The sequence below is a fragment of the Thalassophryne amazonica genome, chromosome 10 (genome assembly GCF_902500255.1).
Source record: "Thalassophryne amazonica chromosome 10, fThaAma1.1, whole genome shotgun sequence".
Classification (NCBI taxonomy): Eukaryota; Metazoa; Chordata; class Actinopteri; order Batrachoidiformes; family Batrachoididae; genus Thalassophryne; species Thalassophryne amazonica.
This window is the reverse complement of record NC_047112.1, coordinates 45,126,328-45,148,652: the sequence shown is the minus strand read 5'-3', so window position 1 is coordinate 45,148,652 and position 22,325 is coordinate 45,126,328. Positions and strand designations below refer to the sequence as shown.

The following is a 22,325-nucleotide window of genomic DNA, read 5'->3' as shown; positions in this document are numbered from 1 at the left end:
GTGCTGGTTTTCATCCAGGATGAATCTGTTCATTGCTGCATTCATCTTTCCCTCAATCTTGACTAGTCTCCCAGTTCCTGACACTGAAAACAACCCACAGTATGATGCTGTCACCACCATGCTTCAATGTAGAGATGGTGCCTTGTTTCCTTCCTGAAACCAGTCCTTAGTGAAATGAGTAGCTTCTGTCTGGTCAGTCTACCATACAGGCCTGATTGGTGGATTGCTGCAGAGACATCCTTCTGGAAGGGTCTCCTCTCTCCACAGAGGAATGCTGGAGCTCTGACAGAGTGACCATCAGGTTCTTGGTCATCTCCCTGACTAAGACTTGTCTTCCCTGTCTTAACTGAGTGATCCATTCAGTTTAGGACAGGCGGCCAGCTGTAGGAAGAGTCCTGGTGGATCTGAATGTCTTCCATTTACGAATGATGGAGGTCACTGTGCCTATTGAGACCTTCAAAGCAACAGAAATGTTCCCTGTCCCCTTCCTTAGAATTTGTGCCTCGAGAAAATCCTGTGTCAGAGGTCTACAGATAATTCCTTTTGACTTTCATGCTTGGTTTAAACTCCAACATGCACTGTCAACTGTGGGACCTTATATGTGGACAGGTGTGTGCCTTCCAAATCATTTCCAATCAACTGAATTTACCCCAGGTGAACTGAATTTACCCCTCGCGCTCTATGACTGTTGGGATAGGCTCCAGCCCCCGTGACCCTTAATAGAACTAAGTATTTGAAGATGTGTGTGTGTGTATTATAGGTTGTTGTGAGTAGAATTTTGAGGAAAAAATGAATTTCATCTATTTTAGAATAAGGGTTGTGACATAACAAAATGTGGAAAAAGTGACGCGCTGTGAATACTTTCCTGATGCACCGTATTTCTTATTTTGTTATGGCCAAAGCAGATGCTCACCCCACTGAGTCTGGTTTACCTCAGGTTTCTTCCTGTATTAAAAAAAAAAAAAAACTCCAGAGGGAGTTGGTCTTTACCACTGTTGCTTAATGTGCTTGCTCAGGTGATGGGTAATGTTAAACCTTACCTACACTGTACACTATAAATACAATCTGACTCGAACTTGCCCTGTCCTTTGCATCTTCTTCTGTTACACCAAACAAATCCCAGTCTGTCTTCATTACATCCAAAAACCTCCTCTTTTGTCTCCCTCTATCCTGCCTGGTGGCTCCACCTTCAACATCCTTCTCCCTGTATACCCTGGGTCCCACCTCAATCTCGCCTCTCTTACATTAGTCCTATGAGTGCTGCCCCGTGTTACAATCCTTCCTCATCCAGTCCATCCTTGTCACTCCCAAAGAAAATTGCAGCATCTTCAGCTCTGCCACTTCCAGCTTTGCTGCCTGTCTTTTTGTTTGCACCACCACGTCTAAGCCATATAAACAACTGGTCTCACTACCATCTTGTAATCTTTCTCTTTCAGTCTTGCAGTTACCCTTCTGTCACATATTGTCCTGAAAACTATGTTTACCTTTGAACAAACTAAAAAGCTTTGGTGTTGCTTATATGACCCGAAACTGCTCTGAAGGTTTTGTGACTTCACTTCAGACAAAGCAGAGAGCTGGCCTCGACTTATCTTCGGGCTTGATTTCGAAATGAACCGAAAGACAGAAACATTTCTGCCTTACAGATCACTGAGCACGACATGGTATGAATGCACACTGAAGCCTTCATTCCACCTAGAGATAATCAAACAACCCCGGCTGTAAATAGGGCTGTATTTTTGGAAGCTAAGTGTATGGGAACAAAGCATTATTAAACTGTACAACAAGAGGACTCTATGATGACAACTGGCACAAAATGTTGGTTTACTCTTCACTCTGGCAGTGGTTGGGTTTAAAAAATAAAGCCACGGCATATCTTGTCACAAAAAATGAAATACTGAATAGGAAAAGAGGCAATATAGTTTGGGTCTTTAAACGTTGTCAACATGCCATCAAGACTGCCAGTTCCAGCACTAAAGCCACCAAGGAAATCAGTTTGGCACCAACCACAAAGCTCTTTACCCTACATGCCAAGAAAATGTCTGTCAGACAAGCAAGCAGAGGACAATGGATTAGTGCTGGCTAGTCTCTCATAGACAGGCCACTACCCTAGAGGTATTATCACAAATAAGTGGTAAATAATAAAAAAAAATGGTGAGTAATGAAAACAACACCATATAGAAATCTGGGTCCAACAGACCAGTCTGTTGGTTAGCCCACTGACCGCCTGAGCAGTGGCGATGCTGACCTTATGACCAGATTTACTGAAAGAAAACCAAGCCAAGGTTCTCTTCCATTCTGTATTTCTGCCAACAAAACCTAACTACAATAGAATTTAAGGATTCCAGGGATTCAATTCCATCACAGGTTCCTTTCCTTGTCAAGACTGGTACCCATTTGCAGCTTGATGGACTGAGATGTTGTAGAAGAAGTGTCCAAGAGGTAGTTTGGTGCACACACCAGGATCCAAGCCCCAGTCTTTACAGGGTTTGTCCAACTCCTATCCCAAAGAGCAGGTGTCTTTGTAGAAAGTTAATTTTGGCAAATGCATAACTTGCAATAAAATCCTATATGGGCCTACATATTTCATAACAAAAATGGTGATTAAAAACAGAAATATGTAGGCACAAAGACCATTTTATTGCAAGTTATACATTTTTCAACATGTATCCATCAATCAAATTCTGTTCTAGTCTGTTGTTAATTTACAGAAAAGGCATTTCAAATTTAAGCCCTCCCAGAAGTGATGCCACTGAGCTGTGAAGAGCCTGTACTGTGTACTTGTAACACTCTGACACTATGATATATATCAGTAACACTTTGACATAAAATGTTGTGGTTGGATTCATTTAGTTCTGGTGTAAGTTAGCTGCAGCTGTTATTGATATACATACATACACTGAGAAACAGCTTTTTTGAAATGTTGCAAATGCTGCTTACAGGGTGATGAGCCCAGCTATGACCCACTCTGGGTTTGAGGTTGTAGAACCTAGGGTTCTACAACCTTTACGGTCAAAAGAGCAATTTTTACACCATCTTTCACCAAATAAAATGAATCTGGAGCTGCAAAACATATCTGACCCTTTAAATGAATGAATAAAGACAACACCGATTATCAGTTTTTCTATACATATATAAATTACAGTTTGTTTGTTTACTATCACATTTTAGAAAAAGTTGAGATGATATGGAAAATGTGTAGGGGGGGGGGGGGGGGGAAACCCACAGCAATCCTTGCGTTTCACATTTATTTCACTGCAGACACTATGAACCAAAATATTTCATGTTTTGTGTGATCAAGTTCATTTCATTTGATCATATTATGACCATCAAATAACATGTTAATTTAGATTTATTAATTACAGCACCTGTAATGATTCAGTTTTGTTCAAATCTAAATCAATTGCACTTTGATCCATTTTGTTTTGACATCACTTGGTGTGGTGGTGGGTGCTGAGTAATAACAACGCTAAAATCAGCAATCAGGCCGCTGTAGCAGCTTACACAAATGGACAATGATGACAAAGCAATAACTGCATTATGGCAGAGCTGCTCGAAGAACCAGATTGCAATTCATTCTGCTGAAATCTTTCAGTCATTTTGATTAAATTAACTAATTCACACCGGGTCTTCACTCTGTTTGCATGCTGTATCCTCAACCCCTCAAACATACACACTGTATTGTTCCTGGCACCAACTTCACAGAACTAGTCATGCAAACATATTTCAATATTTCACACTTGAATAGCTTCCATTCCAAAGTTGTGTTTTTTATTTTGGTGTTGGCACATAACACGAGCAGACTTCAACATAGAACCTTGTGTTGCCTGAAATTCATTGTTGTGAAACTAATATAAGAAACACTCAGGACATTGAAACAGCACAGAAGCATTTGTTTGCTGTTTTCTACTTCACAATGAAAGACAGAGCATAAATAAGCATGTACAGTCACAGATTAGATGTATAATGAAGAAATGTATTTGCAGTAGAGCCCGACCGATATGGATTTTTTGAGGCCGATGCCGATAACGATATTTGGATGAAAAAAATGCAGATAATTGATAAATCGGCTGATTTGCCGATAGCCGATAAATCAGCGGATCAGCTGAATGTTTCAACCTCTTAGCAGTAAACAAAAGTTTTTCATGCTAGAAATAAGGTCACAACGTAGGCTTAATAAAAAGCGTGACCGACGCAATGAAGCACATTTGACACATTACTACATAAACTGAGTTAATCACACTGAGTTGAACTGAAACGGGAGAAATGTGGGGTAAATGTAATCGCAAAGTTATTACAAACAATATCCTTATAAACTTAATTGTATGCTTCTGTCAGCCGATCAGTGCAGTGTGACAGTGAACTACGGGGGCCGGTGATGAACACATTTAAGCAGGGGTGTAAGCAGCTCTCAGTTGAATGGAGTCAGAGCTCCATCTACTGAACAAATGGTGCAAGGACATTTTAGATTGCCGACACAAACATTATTTCAGTAACTGTTCTGTTTATGAGAAATTATCGGCGTTCTATCTGCAAAATTTTGGCCAATAGTGAGTACTTTGAAAAGGGCTTATGTCGCCCGATAATATCGGCTGGCTGGTATATCGTCGGGCTCTAATTTGCAGCATAATTTTCTTGGATTTTGAGGTGTTTACTAGCATAAACAGAACATACTACAGCATTCACATCCATCTTGTTCATTAGTGTATACCATATTTACTCTATTAAACACCATGGGTGCATGAAATTTTTGAAAAGGCAGGCGTTTATTAATGACCATTTGTGTGCACATGCTGGCAAGAATGCTGTACACAGTACGGCCTTTACGGTACATACAGACATGTGCACTGCATGTAAGAGAAGCAGTGCAGACTCGAAAAAAATGTGGCAGCAGTAGCTGTATAAAAAATGGCTCTGCGTAAACATTGCTACTCTGCAGAGGTCAAGTGGAAGAGAAGAGAAGGGGAAGCACCGTGGCACTTGGATTTTTCTAGTTGCATCCGGGAGTGGTGTAGGAAAAAGGATAAGCTTGCAACCCTGAAAACAGCAAAACGGCTGTCTTGTGCGGGGAGGAAAGTGCGTTATCAAAACAATGAATAAGATCTAATAAAATGTTTCCATGAAAGGACAACGACAGGCATTTGCGTGACAGGGAAAAGTCTGTACGATGCACTGCGGCTGCAGCAATGAGGTAGGAATACGTCATTTTCATTTTACTCTGGTCTCTCAAGAATTCACAATTTCACGACATGCAATTTGCCGAAAAAAGTTGGGGGGGGGGGGTGTTTGATGGGATGGGGGCCTTTGAATTGTTGTAATTACAACAATTCAGATATAGATGTAATTACCGTATTTATACCAATAAAAGTGTTTTCATGAAGAATGAGGCCATCATATAAATGAGGGGTGGTTGAGAAGTTTTGATCCTGACGCAGAAAATGTAGGATATGGTTCTCCATCTTTTGCATTCTGAGAAACCAACATTTATCATCATTGCACCCAGTAAGTCAAAATTTCACACCCTCAAGAAATGTTTCTCTGAATGCAGAAGATGGAGAACCACAGCCTACTTTTTCTGAGCCAGGCTCAAAACTTTTCAATTGCCCCATATCAGGGCTGTGAAATGAAAATTGTGAAATCTGAGGAAAATTTGCAGGGGTCTGGGAGACACAGACCCCCAGGACGCAGAGTTCTCAGGTCCCGTGGGATCCCAGAAACCAAATTAATTTTTTTATCTAATATATTTTCAGCATCTCCTGGAACAAAAATCTCAAAATCAGTGCATATTTAAATGACCCTGTATTCAAACTTTCATTTGAACCCTCAATGATCATGTTGAAATAACAGAATATGACGTGGAAGTAGGACCGGGAATGATTTTCCTTTTAACTGTAAACCAAATTATGCCTTAACTCAGAACAATTAAATGACATGAAATTCTTGAAGACTGAAAAGACTATAGCATTTCAAAAACCACAGCTAAAGCTTGGAGAATATTATGAAAATTGTGGTAAAATATCAATATCAAAATATCAAAGGTATAACATACCTTTATAGTAAAAAAGCCACATATTCTTCAGGAAATTCCTGTAAATCCATTCAAATCCACAGTGTCTTTTTCCCATGAAAAAAATCTACATTAATAAAAACTCATTTACATTCTTGTGTAAATTCATGTAAATCAATTCAAAGCCACAGTCTTTTTTCCAATGAAAGAAAGTCTAGATTAATGAAAAAAGTCACATAATCTTTTTCTAAAATCCTGTTTGAACAGCACAATGTTTATTTTCCAGAGAGAAAAATTCTTACCGTGTTTCCTGAGCTTACAGTCCAATTCCACGGATTGCTGTCCTTATAAGACTTTTTCAAACCATCTTTCTCGCCATCTTCTCTCTGTCTGACGTTGGTCCATGAGAGAGACATGCTGCACATTTCTTCTTTTAAAAACTTCAGAGCTCTAAAGGTTTGTGATATCCACATGCTACATTTAGCTTAAAGCTTCGTGCAGGAGCCACACAGCCTCACCGCAGCAACCAACCAGTCCCACTTTACAATTGTCGCAACAGCCAGGCTTTGAGAGACGGATTTTTCTGCTCGAAACTCCACGGATCCGAGGACACTGATTTGTATCTGTAACACACAGATCAGTGTCCACGTACTTATAAAACTTGCACAATGTCGTAAATAAAAGAACACTAGACATTTTAAAAACTCAGTGACGATCACGATTACAGAGTAAAACACTAACACCCACCCCCTTCCCCGTGATGAAATCTGTGGAATTTTGTGGATCTGCGGAGTTTTCACAGTCCTACCTTGTAGATGGGGCAGGTCCCCTCATGGAGGATGGCATGTTGCACTACCATGTCAATACAGCAGCCAAAAAAGGGACATACTTCCTTTTACCTTATGCCTTTCACATTTTGCAGTGTGACCAGATGACTGAAGAAAAAAGAAGTGGAACTAGTGGTTGGTCAACAATTTACACAGTCTGCTGGTCGCGAGTGCAGGCTAACAAGTTTGACAACCCTCAATTTTTGAAGTGGAGGATTATACATATTGCTTATTACAAAAGAAGGCAAAGGAACATGAATCTCAGTCACCAAAGCTGTAAAAACATAAAGGAAAACAAACTCGTACCCAGCATTGCGCAATCTGAAACCTTACCACTAGATGACACTAAATGCTACACACTGTAGCTTTAATTAATTAGCTGTTTTATTAGATTTTTCCTGTCACAAGTGAGATTTTGCAGACTCCATCCAGTCAGAGCTCACGTGACATCAATTATGTTGCAAGGACTGTGCTAAAAATAATCACAGGGCATACACTGGTCCCAGAGCACCGCATCATTCATGCTGTGCTGCACGTCAGACAGCACTTTTTCCATTTACAGTCAATCAAAATGATACTTTAATGAGACTGGCTAGAATAGTCCACTTAAAGCAGATTGAGTCAGAAAATTTGGGCTTCACAGTGTCAATATAGCAGAACATGTGCAGAAAGATAATGCTTTTGTGTTTCTGTTAATAGCAGTGTCACTTAACCTGAAACAAGAGTTGTGAAGAGCATAATGACAGAGTGTAATCCAGCCATAAAAATGTATGAGGAAGGCCTGTGATCGAGAAGTCAGGAACAGATGTTTCATTCCTCTCTTTTTCATTTTTGTCATACTGACACATAGAGAGAGATGCCTTGATGACTGTGCCTGCTCTACAGCCTTTAGGATGTCTCACTGCCTTCGACAGAGCTCAACTTTCCACTGCATTCTAAAGTGAGAAAATGCATTTCACACCGACACACTGAATGTCACGGCAGAAGTGCATAGAAGCTATGTGTCATCAATGTGTGAAAATTGACTTACTGCTGTGAAGGCACATTTTTTTTCCTGTCTTTTTTTTAGACTGCTAAGAGTACTTTTGCTTGATGAGTACACACTAGGGGATGACTAAAATGGTTCAGTTTAGCTAGGGTGTGATGTACAGCTTAACAGATGGAAACAAGCTTTAAAAGTGAAAAAATACCATCCTAAATCATGAATAGTCTCCCCCCCCCCCCCCCCAAAAAAAAATATTGCTCCATTGATCGTTCATCCAAGTACTTTATTATTTCAGTGAAGCAAGCTTTAACAGGCACATAATAATGACAGCCTTGGCTCTACAGGCAACAGCAAAACTACCAGTCACAGTAAAGCGACAATGTTTTGATTGTCTCATCTTGTCCTCATATGTGTCAAAACATTTTTCTTTGTGCTGGAAATAGCATACAGTTTGGACTGCAAAAACACATGGTGGTTTAGTCCATTCCAGCCAGCTTGTTTGGACAATAACTCAAAAATAAGAAATGTTATTATGCTGTAATTATAAAATAAAAAACAGCGTATAATGAGGATGAACTGATTAATTCATGGTGAGCTTTGATGCACCAGATCAATGGAAAAATCAACTTTGCCTTGCTGACGAAATATACCACTGATGTGTCGGACACTTGCTGGATGAAGTGGATAAAGGGTTACATAAAATTACAAACAGTTACGGTATTCACCTGCAGTATTTCTGCCTCAATAGCATCTATGTGCAATAGCATGTACATTGTTTGTATTTAACTGGGAATGTTTGAATACACATAACATCTTCATAATGTCACTGTTATTGACATTAAAGGTGGAAAACATGGCAAACAACACTCCCTCTGAGTGTATTATTATCCCAGCTTTTCTGTTCCTTGTTTTCAAATCCACACCAGCCATCCATGCAAGTTTAGGGCACCAGCCTGCAGCTGTCTAGACATTTATATCCCCAACAAACCACATTCAGAAGGTACAAAGACCTCTGTCAAACAATATGGTCAGAGTAGAACCAGCAAAAATTGGGCATTTCCAGATAGAGAGCCCTTCAAGCTGTAAACAAGCTCCATTTGGCATTTATTCTCCTCAGTGTTGATAGAGAGGTTGAGGATAAAGGTTTAGGGAGGAATGATTGAAGGGAAGTCAGTCAACCAGCTTGAGATGCTGGTTCTAAATTGTTTATAGCACCTTTCAGGTCATTGCATTAATTATGAGTTTTAATAGCTGCATGATAACAGTAGAAATCTTTGATTGGCTATCATCAAAACAACATTAAAAGCAAAAGCAAAATTAGCAAAGGTTCATGTGAGAGACTAGTTATACTATCCACACAAGCCAAACAATGAATAAGTTAGACTATATATAGCATTATTCTTAGCTTAACATGTTGCCAATAATGATTTGACTTATTATAGTAGATGTACAACAGGGCAGAGGTGGTGGTCAAGTGGTTAGTGCGCTTGGTTTCAGTGCAGAAAGTGCCCGGTTCAAACCTCACTCCTGCCACATTTATCCATGTAATCTGGCATAAAAGATGTTTAACAGACTGAAATCGTTAAATAGCTGGCTGGCACAATTTTGTAGACAGCAAGGCTTTAGTTTTATTAATAACTGGCCTTCATTTTGGGGCCGCCGTAGCTTGCTGATGCCGAACAGCCTTCACCCTATTGGGGAAGGTGTCCCAATCTTGTCTGCGAACATAGATAGAGCTCTACAGGGAGGGTAACATTATGACTTTACAGCAGGCTCCAGAGCAAGTGATTAGAGACCCTGCAAGGCTATAACAAATGTGGATGTGGAATCCTTTAGATTAGCGGGGAAATTTGTGCAGAAATTCCACTATGGTTATAGTGCAGTTTATGTGGCAAGGAGGGAAATTTGTCCAGTTGAGACTGTGGTCTGTTTCCGCAGACATGTCCATAAAAATCATTGAGGGATATGCTTTGCAAACTTAATGCCCATTACTACATTGGATGACGCTGAAACTGAGGATGGCCCGTTGGCTATTCCAGCAAAAACAAATATTTTGTGTCTGCTGCCTACAACCCATGTGGAATGTCTCAAACCTAAACCTACTTCCAGGCATCTTATATATACCCCTAAATCCAAACAGTCCAACTGTCAACCCCACTGATGCCCTTAGCCTGGGTCTCATTAACATAAGATCACTGTCGTCAAAATCATTGCTGATTAATGATCTAATTATGAATCAGCACTTAGATATGTTTGGGTTATGTGAAACCTGGCTTAAACCTACAGCTGTCCTCCCCTTAAATGAGGCATGCCGACTGGCGTACACATTTAGTCACGTCCCTCCTGATGTGAAGCAAGGTGGGGTGTTGCTCTTATTTATAAATCTAGGTTTAGTTTATTAACTGTTAGGGGTCACAAATATAATTTGTTTGAACATCTGATTCTCCACTCTGCCCACGATGGTACGTATTGCCATGGTCAGAAGAATAAAAATCAGCCATATTACTTTGTCACTGTATATAGGCCCCCTGGCCCATACTCTGAATTCTTAGATGAACTGGGAGAGTTCATCTGTCGACTAGTGCAGATAACATTCTGATTATTGGTGACTTCAACATTCATACAATAAGCCTTCTGATCCCCTCTGCAAATCATTGTATGTATAAGGATTTCAGCAATGCATTCAGGATTCAATGCACATTAGTGGAAATACCCTGGATTTTGTTCTCGCATGTGGTATTGCTGTCACAAATATTGACATCATGCCTCTTGCATCAGTGGTCTCTGATAAATGGTAAATGGACTGTTTATATAGTGCTTTCCCATCTGCATCAGACGTTCAAAGTGCTTTACACAATAATGCCTCACATTCACCCCGATGTGAGAGTGCTGCCATACAAGGCACTCACTACATACCGGGAGCAACTGAGGATTTAAGAACCTTGTCCAAGGGCCCTTAGTAATTTTCCAGTCAGGCTGGGATTTGAACTAAGGATACTCTGGTCTCAAGCCCAAAGCATTATCCACTAGACCACCACCTCCTCTGATAACTCACTTTATGGTTTACAGTTTTGCTGCAGTGTTTAGTGGAACAACAACCTTATTTATCACTGCGCCGAGGCATGAACTCCTCAACTACAACTGAGCTGTTAGATATTCGTGCATGTCAGCTGAAATTTGGCCGACACCTGCAGCGAGAGGGATCGATGGGTTCGCACGGCACACACTCTGTGTTTCAGCCGCTGGTGTGTGCAGGTAGTTGTAACAAAATGTGTACGAGGCGTTGGAGGCAGCTACGAAATTACACGTTTTGCACACGATTCCTGCTTCATGCGTACTTTCTGCACAAATCAACCAAATTCGCACTATGTGTGAAGGGCCCTTAGGGCTAGTGGCCAGCAATCACCTTAGTATTTCTTCTGTTTTTGTGGTGCTTAATGCTGACAAATTATACTGTATTTGTTGTCTTTCTGATGCTTGATTCTATTTTTTCTCTCTGTCTGAGGAGCGGCTCCATCAGAGATGGGAGTGGTGTCTAATTCTGCAACACTTCCGTCCTGTGCACCAGCAAAATTTCCTGTACATTTGTTTTGTAAATTGTTTTGTCAATTGTGTCAGTAGCATGGCCCAAGCAGATGGTCACCCCGTTGAGTCTGGTCGCATGAGGTTTTTTCCTCAAATCATCAGAGGGAGTTTTCCTTACCACTGTCACCTGTGTGCTTGCTCTGGAGGTTGGTAAGATTTGACCTTACTTGTGTGAAGAGCCTGGAGGCAACTTTGTTGTGATTTGGCGCAATATAAATAAATATAATTAAATATAATAAAATAAATAATAAATATTAATTAAATTAATTAAATTAAAGGGACTTACTATACTAGATGGTCCAACAACACATAAAATGTACTGACAATAAATGTCCAAATTTTAGAAGTATTGCTACTTGCTGCCATATTTTCCAGACTACAACCCCTGGCAAAAATTATGGAATCACCGGCCTCGGAGGATGTTCATTCTGTTGTTTAATTTTGTAGAAAAAAAGCAGATCATTGACATGACACAAAACTAAAGTCATTTCAAATGGCAACTTTCTGGCTTTAAGAAACACTATAAGAAATCAAGAAAAAAAGATTGTGGCAGTCAGTAACGGTTACTTTTTAGACCAAGCAGAGGAAAAAAATATGGACTGACTCAATTCTGAGGAATACATTATGGAATCACCCTGTAAATTTCCATCCCCAAAACTAACACCTGCATCAAATCACATCTGCTTGTTGACATTGACCTTATGTCATGAAATTGACCCTATATGTCTTTTGCAAGGAATGTTTTCACAGTTTTTGCTCTATGGCAAGATGCATTATCTTCTTGAAAAATGATTTCATCATCCTCAAACATCAGAAAAGTGTCCAAAATATCAACGTAAACTTGTGCATTTATTGATGATGTAATGACAGCCATCTCCCCAGTGCCTTTACCTGACATGCAGCCCCATATCATCAATGACTGTGGAAATTTACATGTTCTCTTCAGGCAGTCATCTTTTAAATCTCATTGGAACGGCACCAAACAAAAGTTCCAGCATCATCACCTTGCCCAATGCAGATTCGAGATTCATCACTGAATATGACATTCATCCAGTCATCCACAGTCCACGATTGCTTTTCTTTAGCCCATTGTAACCTTGTTTTTTTCTGTTTAGGTGTTAATGATGGCTTTCATTTAGCTTTTCTGTATGTAAATCCCATTTCCTTTAGGCGGTTTCTTACAGTTCGGTCACAGACGTTGACTCCAGTTTCCTCCCATTCGTTCCTCATTTGTTTTGTTGTGCATTTTCGATTTTTGAGACATATTGCTTTAAGTTTTCTGTCTTGACGCTTTGATGTCTTCCTTGGTCTACCAGTATGTTTGCCTTTAACAACTTTCCCATGTTGTTTGTATTTGGTCCAGAGTTTAGACACAGCTGACTGTGAACAACCAACATCTTTTGCAACATTGCGTGATGATTTACCCTCTTTTAAGAGTTTGATAATCCTCTCCTTTGTTTCAATTGACATCTCTCGTGTTGGAGCCATGATTCATGTCAGTCCACTTGGTGCAACAGCTCTCCAAGGTGTGATCACTCCTTTTTAGATGCAGCATTGATGGTGCCATCACAGATGTGTAAGTTGCCCATGCCATGGGCACTAACACATCCCCATACCATTACCAATGCTGGCTTTTGAACTTAGCGCTGGTAACAATCTGGATGGTCTTTTTCGTCTTTTGTCCGTAGGACACGACATCCATGATTTTCAAAAACAATTTGAAATGTCCACTTATCAGACCGCAGCACACTGTTCCATTTGCATCTGTCCATTTCAAATGAGCTCAGACCCGGAGAAGGTGGCGGCGTTTCTGGATGTTGTTGATGTTTGGCTTTCACTTTGCATGGCAGAGTTTTAACTTGCACTTGTAGATGTAGCAACGAACTGTGTTAACTGACAATGGTTTTCTGAAGTATTCCTGAGCCCACACGGTAAGATCCTTACACAATGATGTCGGTTTTTAATGCAGTATTACCTGAGGGATCGAAGGTCACGGGCATTGTTGGTTTTTGGCCTTGCCGCTTACGTGTAGAAAGTTCTCCAGATTCTCTGAATCTTCTGATTATATTATGGACTGTAGATGATGGAATCCAAAACCCAGTTTGAAAATAAATGGGAAAAATGGATGAAATACAGGAACAAGAGTAGCAACACTGAGAACGAGAGGAGGCAGGTCGATCATGACACTGAAAAGGGAACACTCTTGTGAATCCTTGTGAGTTGAAATATTTTCCCACTGTTTTTCTTTTTTCCTTTCTGATTCTGAATTAATCATTGTTTCATTACTGCTTAGAAATGAAAAAAAAGTTGTTTTTAAAAAGTTCCAGTTCCTGTTTTGAATTGGTGGTCCATTTCTTCATCATTTTGACAACAGCTTTTTGATTTTAGCTTCTCTTGAAGAAGTGGTGGCTGAAAGGTTAGAGAAGTGAGTTTATAACCAGAGGGCCATAGGTTCAAAACCTGATCAGAATCAGAATCAGAATCTGACCCCTTGAAAAAGGGCCTTAGTCCCCAAACTGTTCTCAGTGTGAAGTTGAGCACCTGGCAGGGCAGCATTTTGACAGTGTGTGTGTGAGGGCCATCCTTGTAACGCACTTTGGGCATCTGCAGCAGATGGAAAAGTGCAATATCATATACAAATAATGAATGTTTATGAGTTCAATGGTACAAATATTTCATGAGGTGAAAACTGGAACATACCATTCAACGAGGCAAAGCCGAGTTGAATGGTATGGGAGGCCTCTTTTGGGAGGCCATGATCGTGGTCATCTAATTTGGAATTTTCGCTCTGGTGCTGGTGGGTTTGCTGTTATACCCTTTTCTTTCCAGAATGGGAAAAGAAGTCCTTTCTTCCAATCTGTAGGGATGAAACCCAACTCCAAGACTGAAACAAAGATTGTTTGCAATGCAATCAGAAGAGCATCTCCACCTGTGTGGAGGACCTCAGCTCCAATGCTACAGATTCCTGGCTCCTGCCTCAACTGTTTCACAGGCTTTGCTGTCTCACCAAGATTTGGTGGTTCCCAACTGACTGGAAAATCAGCCACAAGAACCCTGGCACAAGAAATGTATTGCATCCCAGTATTAGGATCAGCCTGATACATCTGCTCAAAGTAGCCAGCTCAATGTGACAGTAGAGCAGAGGCAACTGTCAGCACTGATCCATCTTCCACCACAACTGCAGGGAGACGAGGTGTGGGTTTGGGAGAGTCAAGTGTTTTGATATCTGCATAAGCAGGACAAGGATTACTTGAGCACATCATATCCTTCAGCTTCAGGCTCCTCTCCTGTGGAACCAGCTCCCAATTCAGATCAGGGAGACAGACACCCTCTCTACTTTTAAGATTAGGCTTAAAACTTTCCTTTTTGCTAAAGCTTATAGTTAGGGCTGGATCAGGTGACCCTGAACCATCCCTTAGTTATGCTGCTATAGACGTAGACTGCTGGGGGGTTCCCATGATGCACTGTTTCTTTCTCTTTTTGCTCTGTATGCACCACTCTGCATTTAATCATTAGTGATCGATCTCTGCTCCCCTCCACAGCATGTCTTTTTCCTGGTTCTCTCCCTCAGCCCCAACCAGTCCCAGCAGAAGACTGCCCCTCCCTGAGCCTGGTTCTGCTGGAGGTTTCTTCCTGTTAAAAGGGAGTTTTTCCTTCCCACTGTAGCCAAGTGCTTGCTCACAGGGGGTCGTTTTGACCGTTGGGGTTTTACATAATTATTGTATGGCCTTGCCTTTACAATATAAAGCGCCTTGGGGCAACTGTTTGTTGTGATTTGGCGCTATATAAAAAAATTGATTGATTGATTGATTGATTGATATCATCTGGTAACAGATTCCTCTAACAAACACCTTCTTGTGCACTCTCAGGGCCATCACAGCCCACTTTCTTAGCTCCCTTTAAAGCCGAAGATTTCCATCAAGTCGTGCACTAAGACTCCTCTGAATAATATTATGAGTGTCCTCAGATATGATGCACCTCCTCCGATGGACACTACCGGTTCAAAACAATCCTCAGCAACTTTCAGGGTCTGATTGTGGGTCTGATATCGCCTGTCACTTCAGCATGTATTTTAAACCATTCAAAAAGTGTCACTGCAATTACTCATAGGTATACAAACTAGTTGGTCAAAAACTGTGACAAGATTAGACAAGGCTGGATTATTCATATTTCATAAAATTCAGCTCCTTCTTTGTATTTTTAAGCACAATAAAATATGTGTGTACGTGTGTGTATGTGTGTGCGTGCGTGGTGTGGTGTGTGTGTCTGTGTCACTTTATAAAGCATTTTTTTCTGGTTCCTGTTCAATAGCTTTGGATTTTTTCCATAATATTTTGATGATCCCAAAAATATTGGCTTGTTTGTATTATTTCTGAACATATCTTTAAATGTGTCCTGGAAAAATAGGGAATCCAGTCATTCTTCTCAAATAAGAGGTTTCGGTTTTAGTTGTTTTTTAGAGTTGTTTTGTATTGGTAGAAATTGTATTTTATTTGAGTATAGATTTTTAGTATTCTACCCACCACTGCCAACTAATAAATAATTTTACAATGATAAGCCATTACCTCCATGATGATTTTTGGTAAAGTTGTGTGCATTGCAAACTGACTTTGAAGACAACATACTGTGGAGTAAAAACAGATAGACACCGCCTCAAATGTTGAAATGTTTCTACGTCCCCGAAGATGTAGTTCACGTCATTAAACCTTCTCCCATGGGCAAGTCAATAAGACATGGATGTATGGCTGCACAATTTATCGTTTTATAATCAACATTGCAATTTAAGGAAGTGTGATTTTCAAGTCTCAAGACCTTTTAATTAGGCCAATTACTGCTTTTGTTCAGAAGCCGGCAAAAAAAGAAGCTCATTCATGTGGTGGTGGCTCAACCATATGGCTCATGTCTAAAAATGAACCACTCAGTTCATTTATGATGTTTAAAACATTACAGTGCATCCGGAAAGTATTCACAGCGCTTCACTGTTTCCACATTTTATGTTAGTCTTATTCCAAAATCGAGTAATTGAATTGTTATCCCTCAAAATTCTGCTCATAACACCCCATAATGATAACACAAAAAAGTATTTACACCCTTTGCTCAAAACTGGTATTGATGCACCCTTGGCTGCAATTACAACCTCTCACATCTTCTTCACTATGATGCCACAAGCTTGACAGACCTATATTTGAGCAGTTTTGCCCATTCCGCTTTGCAGCACCTCTCAAGCTCCATGAGGTTGGATGGGGAGTGTCAGTGCACAGCCATTTTCAGATGTCTCGAGAGATGTTCAAACAGATTCAGGTCTGGGCTCTGGCTGGGCCACTCAAGGACATTCACAGAGTTGCCCTGAAACCACTCCTTTGATATATTGGCTGTGTGCTTAGGGTCACTGTCCTGCTGAAAGATGAACCATTGCCTCAGTCGGAGGTCAAGAGCACTCTGGAGCAGGTTTTCATCCAGGATGTCTCTGTACATTGCTGCATTCATCTTTTCCTCAATCCTGACTAGTCTCCCAATTCCTGCTGCTGAAAAACATCCCCACAGCATGATGATGCCACCACCATGCTTCACTGTAGGGATGGGTCCTGGTTTCCTCCAAACATGACACCTGGCATTCACACCAAAGAGTTCAATCTTTGCCTCTTCAGACCAGAGAATTTTGTTTCTCATTATCTGAGAATCCTTTGAGTGCCTTTTGGCAAACCCCAGGCGGGCTGCCATGTGCCTTTTACTAAGGAGTGGTGTCCGTCTGGCCACTCTATCATACAGGCCTGATTGGTGGATTGCTGCAGCAATGGTACTCCTTCTGGCAGGTTCACTTCTCTCTACAGAGGAATACAGGAGCTCTGATAGAGTGACCATTGGGTTCTTGGTCACCTCCCTGACTAATGTCCTTCTCCCCTGATTGCTCATTTTAGATGGGCTACCAGCTCTAGGAAAAGTCCTGGTGGATCCAAATTTCTTCCATTTATGGATGATGGAGGCCACTGTGATTGTGATTGTCATTGGGACCTTCAAAGCAGCAGAAATGTTTCTGTAACCTTGTATGGAGTCTGTATCTGCATGGAGTAGATGGGTCTCAAAAACTGAGTGACTGTGCAAGAAGGAGAAGAGTGAGGAAAGACACCAAGACACCCAGACAACCCAGAAGAAGTTACTGACTTCTGTGGCTGTGACTGGAGAAACTGTGCATAGTGCATGTTTTGTATTTTGAATCACCAGTTATACAGCTTCATGATGAAGTGGAGCAGAGAAAGATTTTCTTTCACCAAAATATCAAATCTAGATGTGCATCGCAGCTGTATCTTCTGGCAAAGTGTAGCTGAACTTTCAAGTCTTTTTTAAGAAAATCCTTTAAGAATTTCTTTTTTCTTTTATTTCTTTTTTGTATTTGAAATGGCATAAACAAATTAAAATCTGTGAAACACCAAATGTTCCAGTACTTTTGGAGAGCACTGTCAATCTGACCTCTTAGTTTTTGTTTTTTTTTTTGCTTTTTTTTATTGAATTTGCAAAAATCCCAAAGAAACTTGTTTTATATTGTCATTATGGGGTTTTGTGTAGAATTTTGGAAAAATAATGAATTTCATCCATTTTAGTGTAAGGCTGTAACATAAAATGTGGAAAAAGTTAAGCTCTGTGAATACTTTCCGGATGCACTGTAGCCTGGCTTTTAGCCAGCAAAGCCTGAGAGTCATGGCTTCCACACCAAATTACACTTAATCCAGACACAGTTTAATTGGCACATATCTAACATGGTCCTTTGACATTTTCCCCCCTTAAGCTCACTTTACTTTTACTATTACCAACAATAACGTTGCACAGCGGCTGGCTATCGCTGACTCCAGTCTATACAAACAAGATGCTAAAGCACCGGTTCAAGGCACAGTTGGATTTGGTGAACCAAAATATTACATTCACAGATATGACAATATGTTGAAATAATTTATTAATTTGTTTAGGTCTGGTGTTTCTTCCTCGTCTTCAGAAGCTCCACTGCATTTAAATGATAATCTACAGTTGAATTACATGGGTAATTGCAAAACAATTTTATCCCACTCTCATGAAGCACAGGATACTGTTTTGCTCAGTTCTTTGCACTTACTTATGATGGTAAATGAGACTTGTTGCTGGACATTATCAACGCATGTGACAGGAGCGGCCATGAAGAAGGGGCAGGTTTTTTTCATGTGTGTGAGTCGGTGTGTGTAACATTCTATGCATAATTAATGTAATCATTCATTCACATGCTAATGTGCTATACTTGCTTACTCCAATCAAGGGTCACAGGGGGCTGGAGCCTATCCCATCATGTGGGGCAGGGTGGCATGAGGCGTGGCACACCTTCTACCGCAGAGCCACATATAGATGGACAAACACATTCATACTCGCATGCACACTGGAAAACTGGAGGGACTGATTAAGACACGCAAGACAACTCTGACAGAGGCTTCTTGTGGTTGTGACTGGAGAAGCTCTGAACAGTTGTGGTGTTACAAGATCTCATGCAGCCAAGCTTAATCTTGGAAGAGCAGAACCTGCGATCAAAACCGCGTTCTCCTGTCACCTGGCGACCTTGACAGCTGCACACGCCAAGCTAGCATAGTGGGTGTAACATGTAGTTTCGTAATCATTTTTCAGTGCTTATTTATGCTTTACTAATAAATATTACTTGTTTATAACTGTACATACTGCTCCTAAAAGTGTTTCTTCCTCATGTCTTTTTACCAACCATTTTCATGTGGGAAAAAACACTGCACAATGGCTCATGGGACAGTTTGAGTTGTGTGAAGGATACAACTGTTGTATAACTGTTGTGTAAAAAAGACTATGAACATCGGCGACTTCACAAGCAGTCTTTGAAATGGGACAGGCTATTCACGCCACTTATGACATAAATGGATGACTTTTATAGACTTATAAGGGTGCTCACTCGTGAGGCAAAGCAGAACCAGAGTAAAACATGCAAACTGAGCATGCTCTGGCGTCTCGCAACAAATGTAATGCCTTTCACACAAACAGTTGTTTGTAAACAGGATCAGGTGTGTATGTGTGTGTCAAGACAGAGGGGAAGAGCGAGGGGGTCAGAGGGAGTGAAGCCCCTGTCACAGTGGCATATTTGTAGAGAGCCACTGTTTTTCTCAATACGCAGCAGTATGTTGAGGGCTACACGCGTAGGGCGGAAGAAATTAAACATGTTTAATTTTCTTCAGCGTACAGCACAGCATGGAGCCTTCACGCAAGTACACGCAGCGCCGTGCTACTGTCTGCTATTGTGAGCCCGCCCACGCTTCAACACGGTACTGTACGCCATTTCACATCTCCCCGTTGTTCTTCTGGAGCTATAAATACTGCAAGATTGTTGCTTCACTTTATCATACTGGACTCATTATATGAGGACTGTTCACAGTGTTGTCATTTCATAAAAGCGATCTCTCGCACTCTCTCTCTCTCTCTCTCTGTCTAATCAGAGCTGTGACTCTTTAAAATAAACGTGCACTCGCTGCATAAAAAAAATAATAAAAAAAAAATAATAATAATGTTAAATGACTGTTTTTGAGCCGCACCACACCATGCAGTAGCGAACAGAGCGCACTTCCACGGAGGCAGAAAATAGCACTGAACTGGTTTAATAGCGGCATGGTACACGCGACTGTGTGCACACATTAAAATGCAAACACATGCAGCTGCAAGTATGAACGAACACTGAAAAAGGCTGAGTACGCGCGTATTTCAGGCATATTTAAATGAAACACAACGCTGCAATGAGCAGTTCTACAAATACGCCAATGTGACAGGGGCTTGAGAGAAAGGGGGATGGAGAGAGGGGGAGGGAGAGAGAGAGATGGGGGTTGTATCAGGGACCATGAGAGAACATGATATTTCATACTCAAAGTAGACCTGAAGTGACATTCATTGCAAGATGAATACTGATGATACTGGATTAGTTAAAAGGTTTCAAAAATGCACTTACATTGATTTGCATTTTAGAACTTTCAGTCAAATAAAAGGCTCTTAAAATGGTGTTAAAATAATTGCCTCGTCTCTTTCTTGTGAACCCAGTAGAATGTATCGTATCACCTTGTGAACTGAATGTATTGTCACACCCCTAATGCATAGGGAAAGTATGGACTGTTGCGTCACCTGTCACAGGTTCATGGTGGAGTGCCGAATCGAAGGACATTCGTCAAAAGAAAACATGAAATTTCAGCTGCAGCTTGCCAGAAGGCACAATAGGAGACTAAAACTGAGATTTGAACTTTTTTTTTTTTTCTTGTTTTATAAAAATTCTTCTTTGGTCCACTCCTCGATGAAGCTGTCAGAATAATTGGAACAGAAATGGAATGGATGCCATGTTATTGGCCAAACTTTGATGTGCTAACACTGGACTTGCAGACAACAGCACATGTGACATTTGTGCTCAATTAGTGTTGACATTTTTTTTCCATTTTAATTTCTATGTACTTTCAATGGGACTGATTGTTGTGGAGTTGTGTAGTTGGAGCGCATTGTGCACTCCAACTACACAATGCATAATCGCATGTACAACTGATATAAATAGTGCTTGGTACAATCACAATCCCAAAGGGCACCACTGATACTCAGTAAAGGAACTATCTGGAACCTTCTTAGCCCTATATAAAACAGAATATAAGTTTGTGGGGGTTTTTTTGTTTGTTTGTTTTACCTGAGCCTTTAATGTGTTTGTGAACTTTGAAAGAAGAGTTTCAAAGTGGAGATGGCAGTGTTTCTTGGGAGTTGCAACAAAGAGTTAGTCAAGCAGCTGCTACATAACTACCATGTACCTACTTATTCCAATTAAGCATCATTGGGGGGATGGAGCCTATACCAGCAGTCTTTGGGCGAGAGGCGGAGTACACCCTCGACAGGCTACCAGTCTATCGTAGGTCCAACACATCGAGCTAGACAAACTCATTCATACTCTCACTTATGTCTACAGTCAATTTAGAGTCACCATTTCACCCAACCCGCATGTCTTTAGAGGTGACAAGAAGCCAGACCACCTGGAGCAAACACACGTAAACACAGGGAGAACATGGAAACTCTGCACAGAAAGGACAAGTTCGGAAGCAAACCTGGGACCTTATCACTGTGAGGTAACAGTGCTAACTACCCCTAAACAAGTGCTGCTTCTTTTCATCCATACTGTGTGCCATGGTACATGTGGAGGTGCTGCTCCACCTGATTTGGAGCAGAATTGTTGTAACAAAAGCATTATAGCAAATGCACTTAAGTAAAAAGATGAGAGCTTATTCCTAAAAAAAATTGCTTTCTTACTTATATGCATTACTTGTAATGTATTCTCATTCACCTGTTACAAGGTAACAGAGACCACAGGTTTTTCTAAACCGGAGGAGTGCTACCCCATCATACTTTCAACATGCACCCCCTGTAGATCCTTCCACACCTAACGCCCAAAGCACCACTCGGAAATCCATTATTTTCAGTGGCTAGCATTGCACAGAAGCCACCACTGAGCAAAGCAGCAGACATAAAAGTGGCAGGCACTGTTGCTAAACATCACTCTGCTCCGCACGTGGCACCTCTGCTCGGCATCAAGCAAATTAAACTTTGAGCACTGTGATGAATGTGTGTGCGACTAAAAGAGGCATTCAGCCCAACACTGAAGACAAGAAACTGAAATAGGCGATGTCTGTCAGAGCAGAAACAGAGCTCATGCTAGTCTTACATAAGGTAGATGTACAAACAACATCTTTACAAATACATGTTCATTCTTTGCTTTTTGAACTCAAGTTTAATGTTTCACTAGAAATACGTGGTCTTACAGTAAAGCTACTTGGAAATGACCTGTGGACAGACAAAGTCAATTTTAAGGTAGCCACAGAATGTACCATTTTCATATCCAAATCATTTTCATATCAAAAGGTCTGTAGCAAGACAG

General features: G+C 40.8%; 2 protein-coding genes across 2 annotated transcripts in view; both read right to left on the bottom strand.

Annotated features, from left to right (window-relative positions):
• LOC117518100 (neuronal growth regulator 1-like) overlaps nt 1-22,101 on the bottom strand; it is a 469,907-nt gene extending 447,806 nt beyond the window's left edge. Inside the window, exons 1-3 of the mRNA XM_034179163.1 lie at nt 22,046-22,101; nt 19,651-19,655; nt 9,337-9,340 (exon numbers count right to left, since the gene is read on the bottom strand). Coding sequence (XP_034035054.1) covers nt 9,337-9,340; nt 19,651-19,655; nt 22,046-22,101 — 65 coding nt within the window. The remainder of the gene's footprint in view (nt 1-9,336; nt 9,341-19,650; nt 19,656-22,045) is intronic.
• Nucleotides 22,102-22,216: 115 nt separating this feature from the next.
• Nucleotides 22,217-22,325, bottom strand: part of LOC117518099 (neuronal growth regulator 1-like) — a 231,640-nt gene continuing 231,531 nt past the window's right edge. Inside the window, exon 3 of the mRNA XM_034179162.1 lies at nt 22,217-22,231. Within this exon, the coding sequence (XP_034035053.1) occupies nt 22,217-22,231 (15 nt within the window). The remainder of the gene's footprint in view (nt 22,232-22,325) is intronic.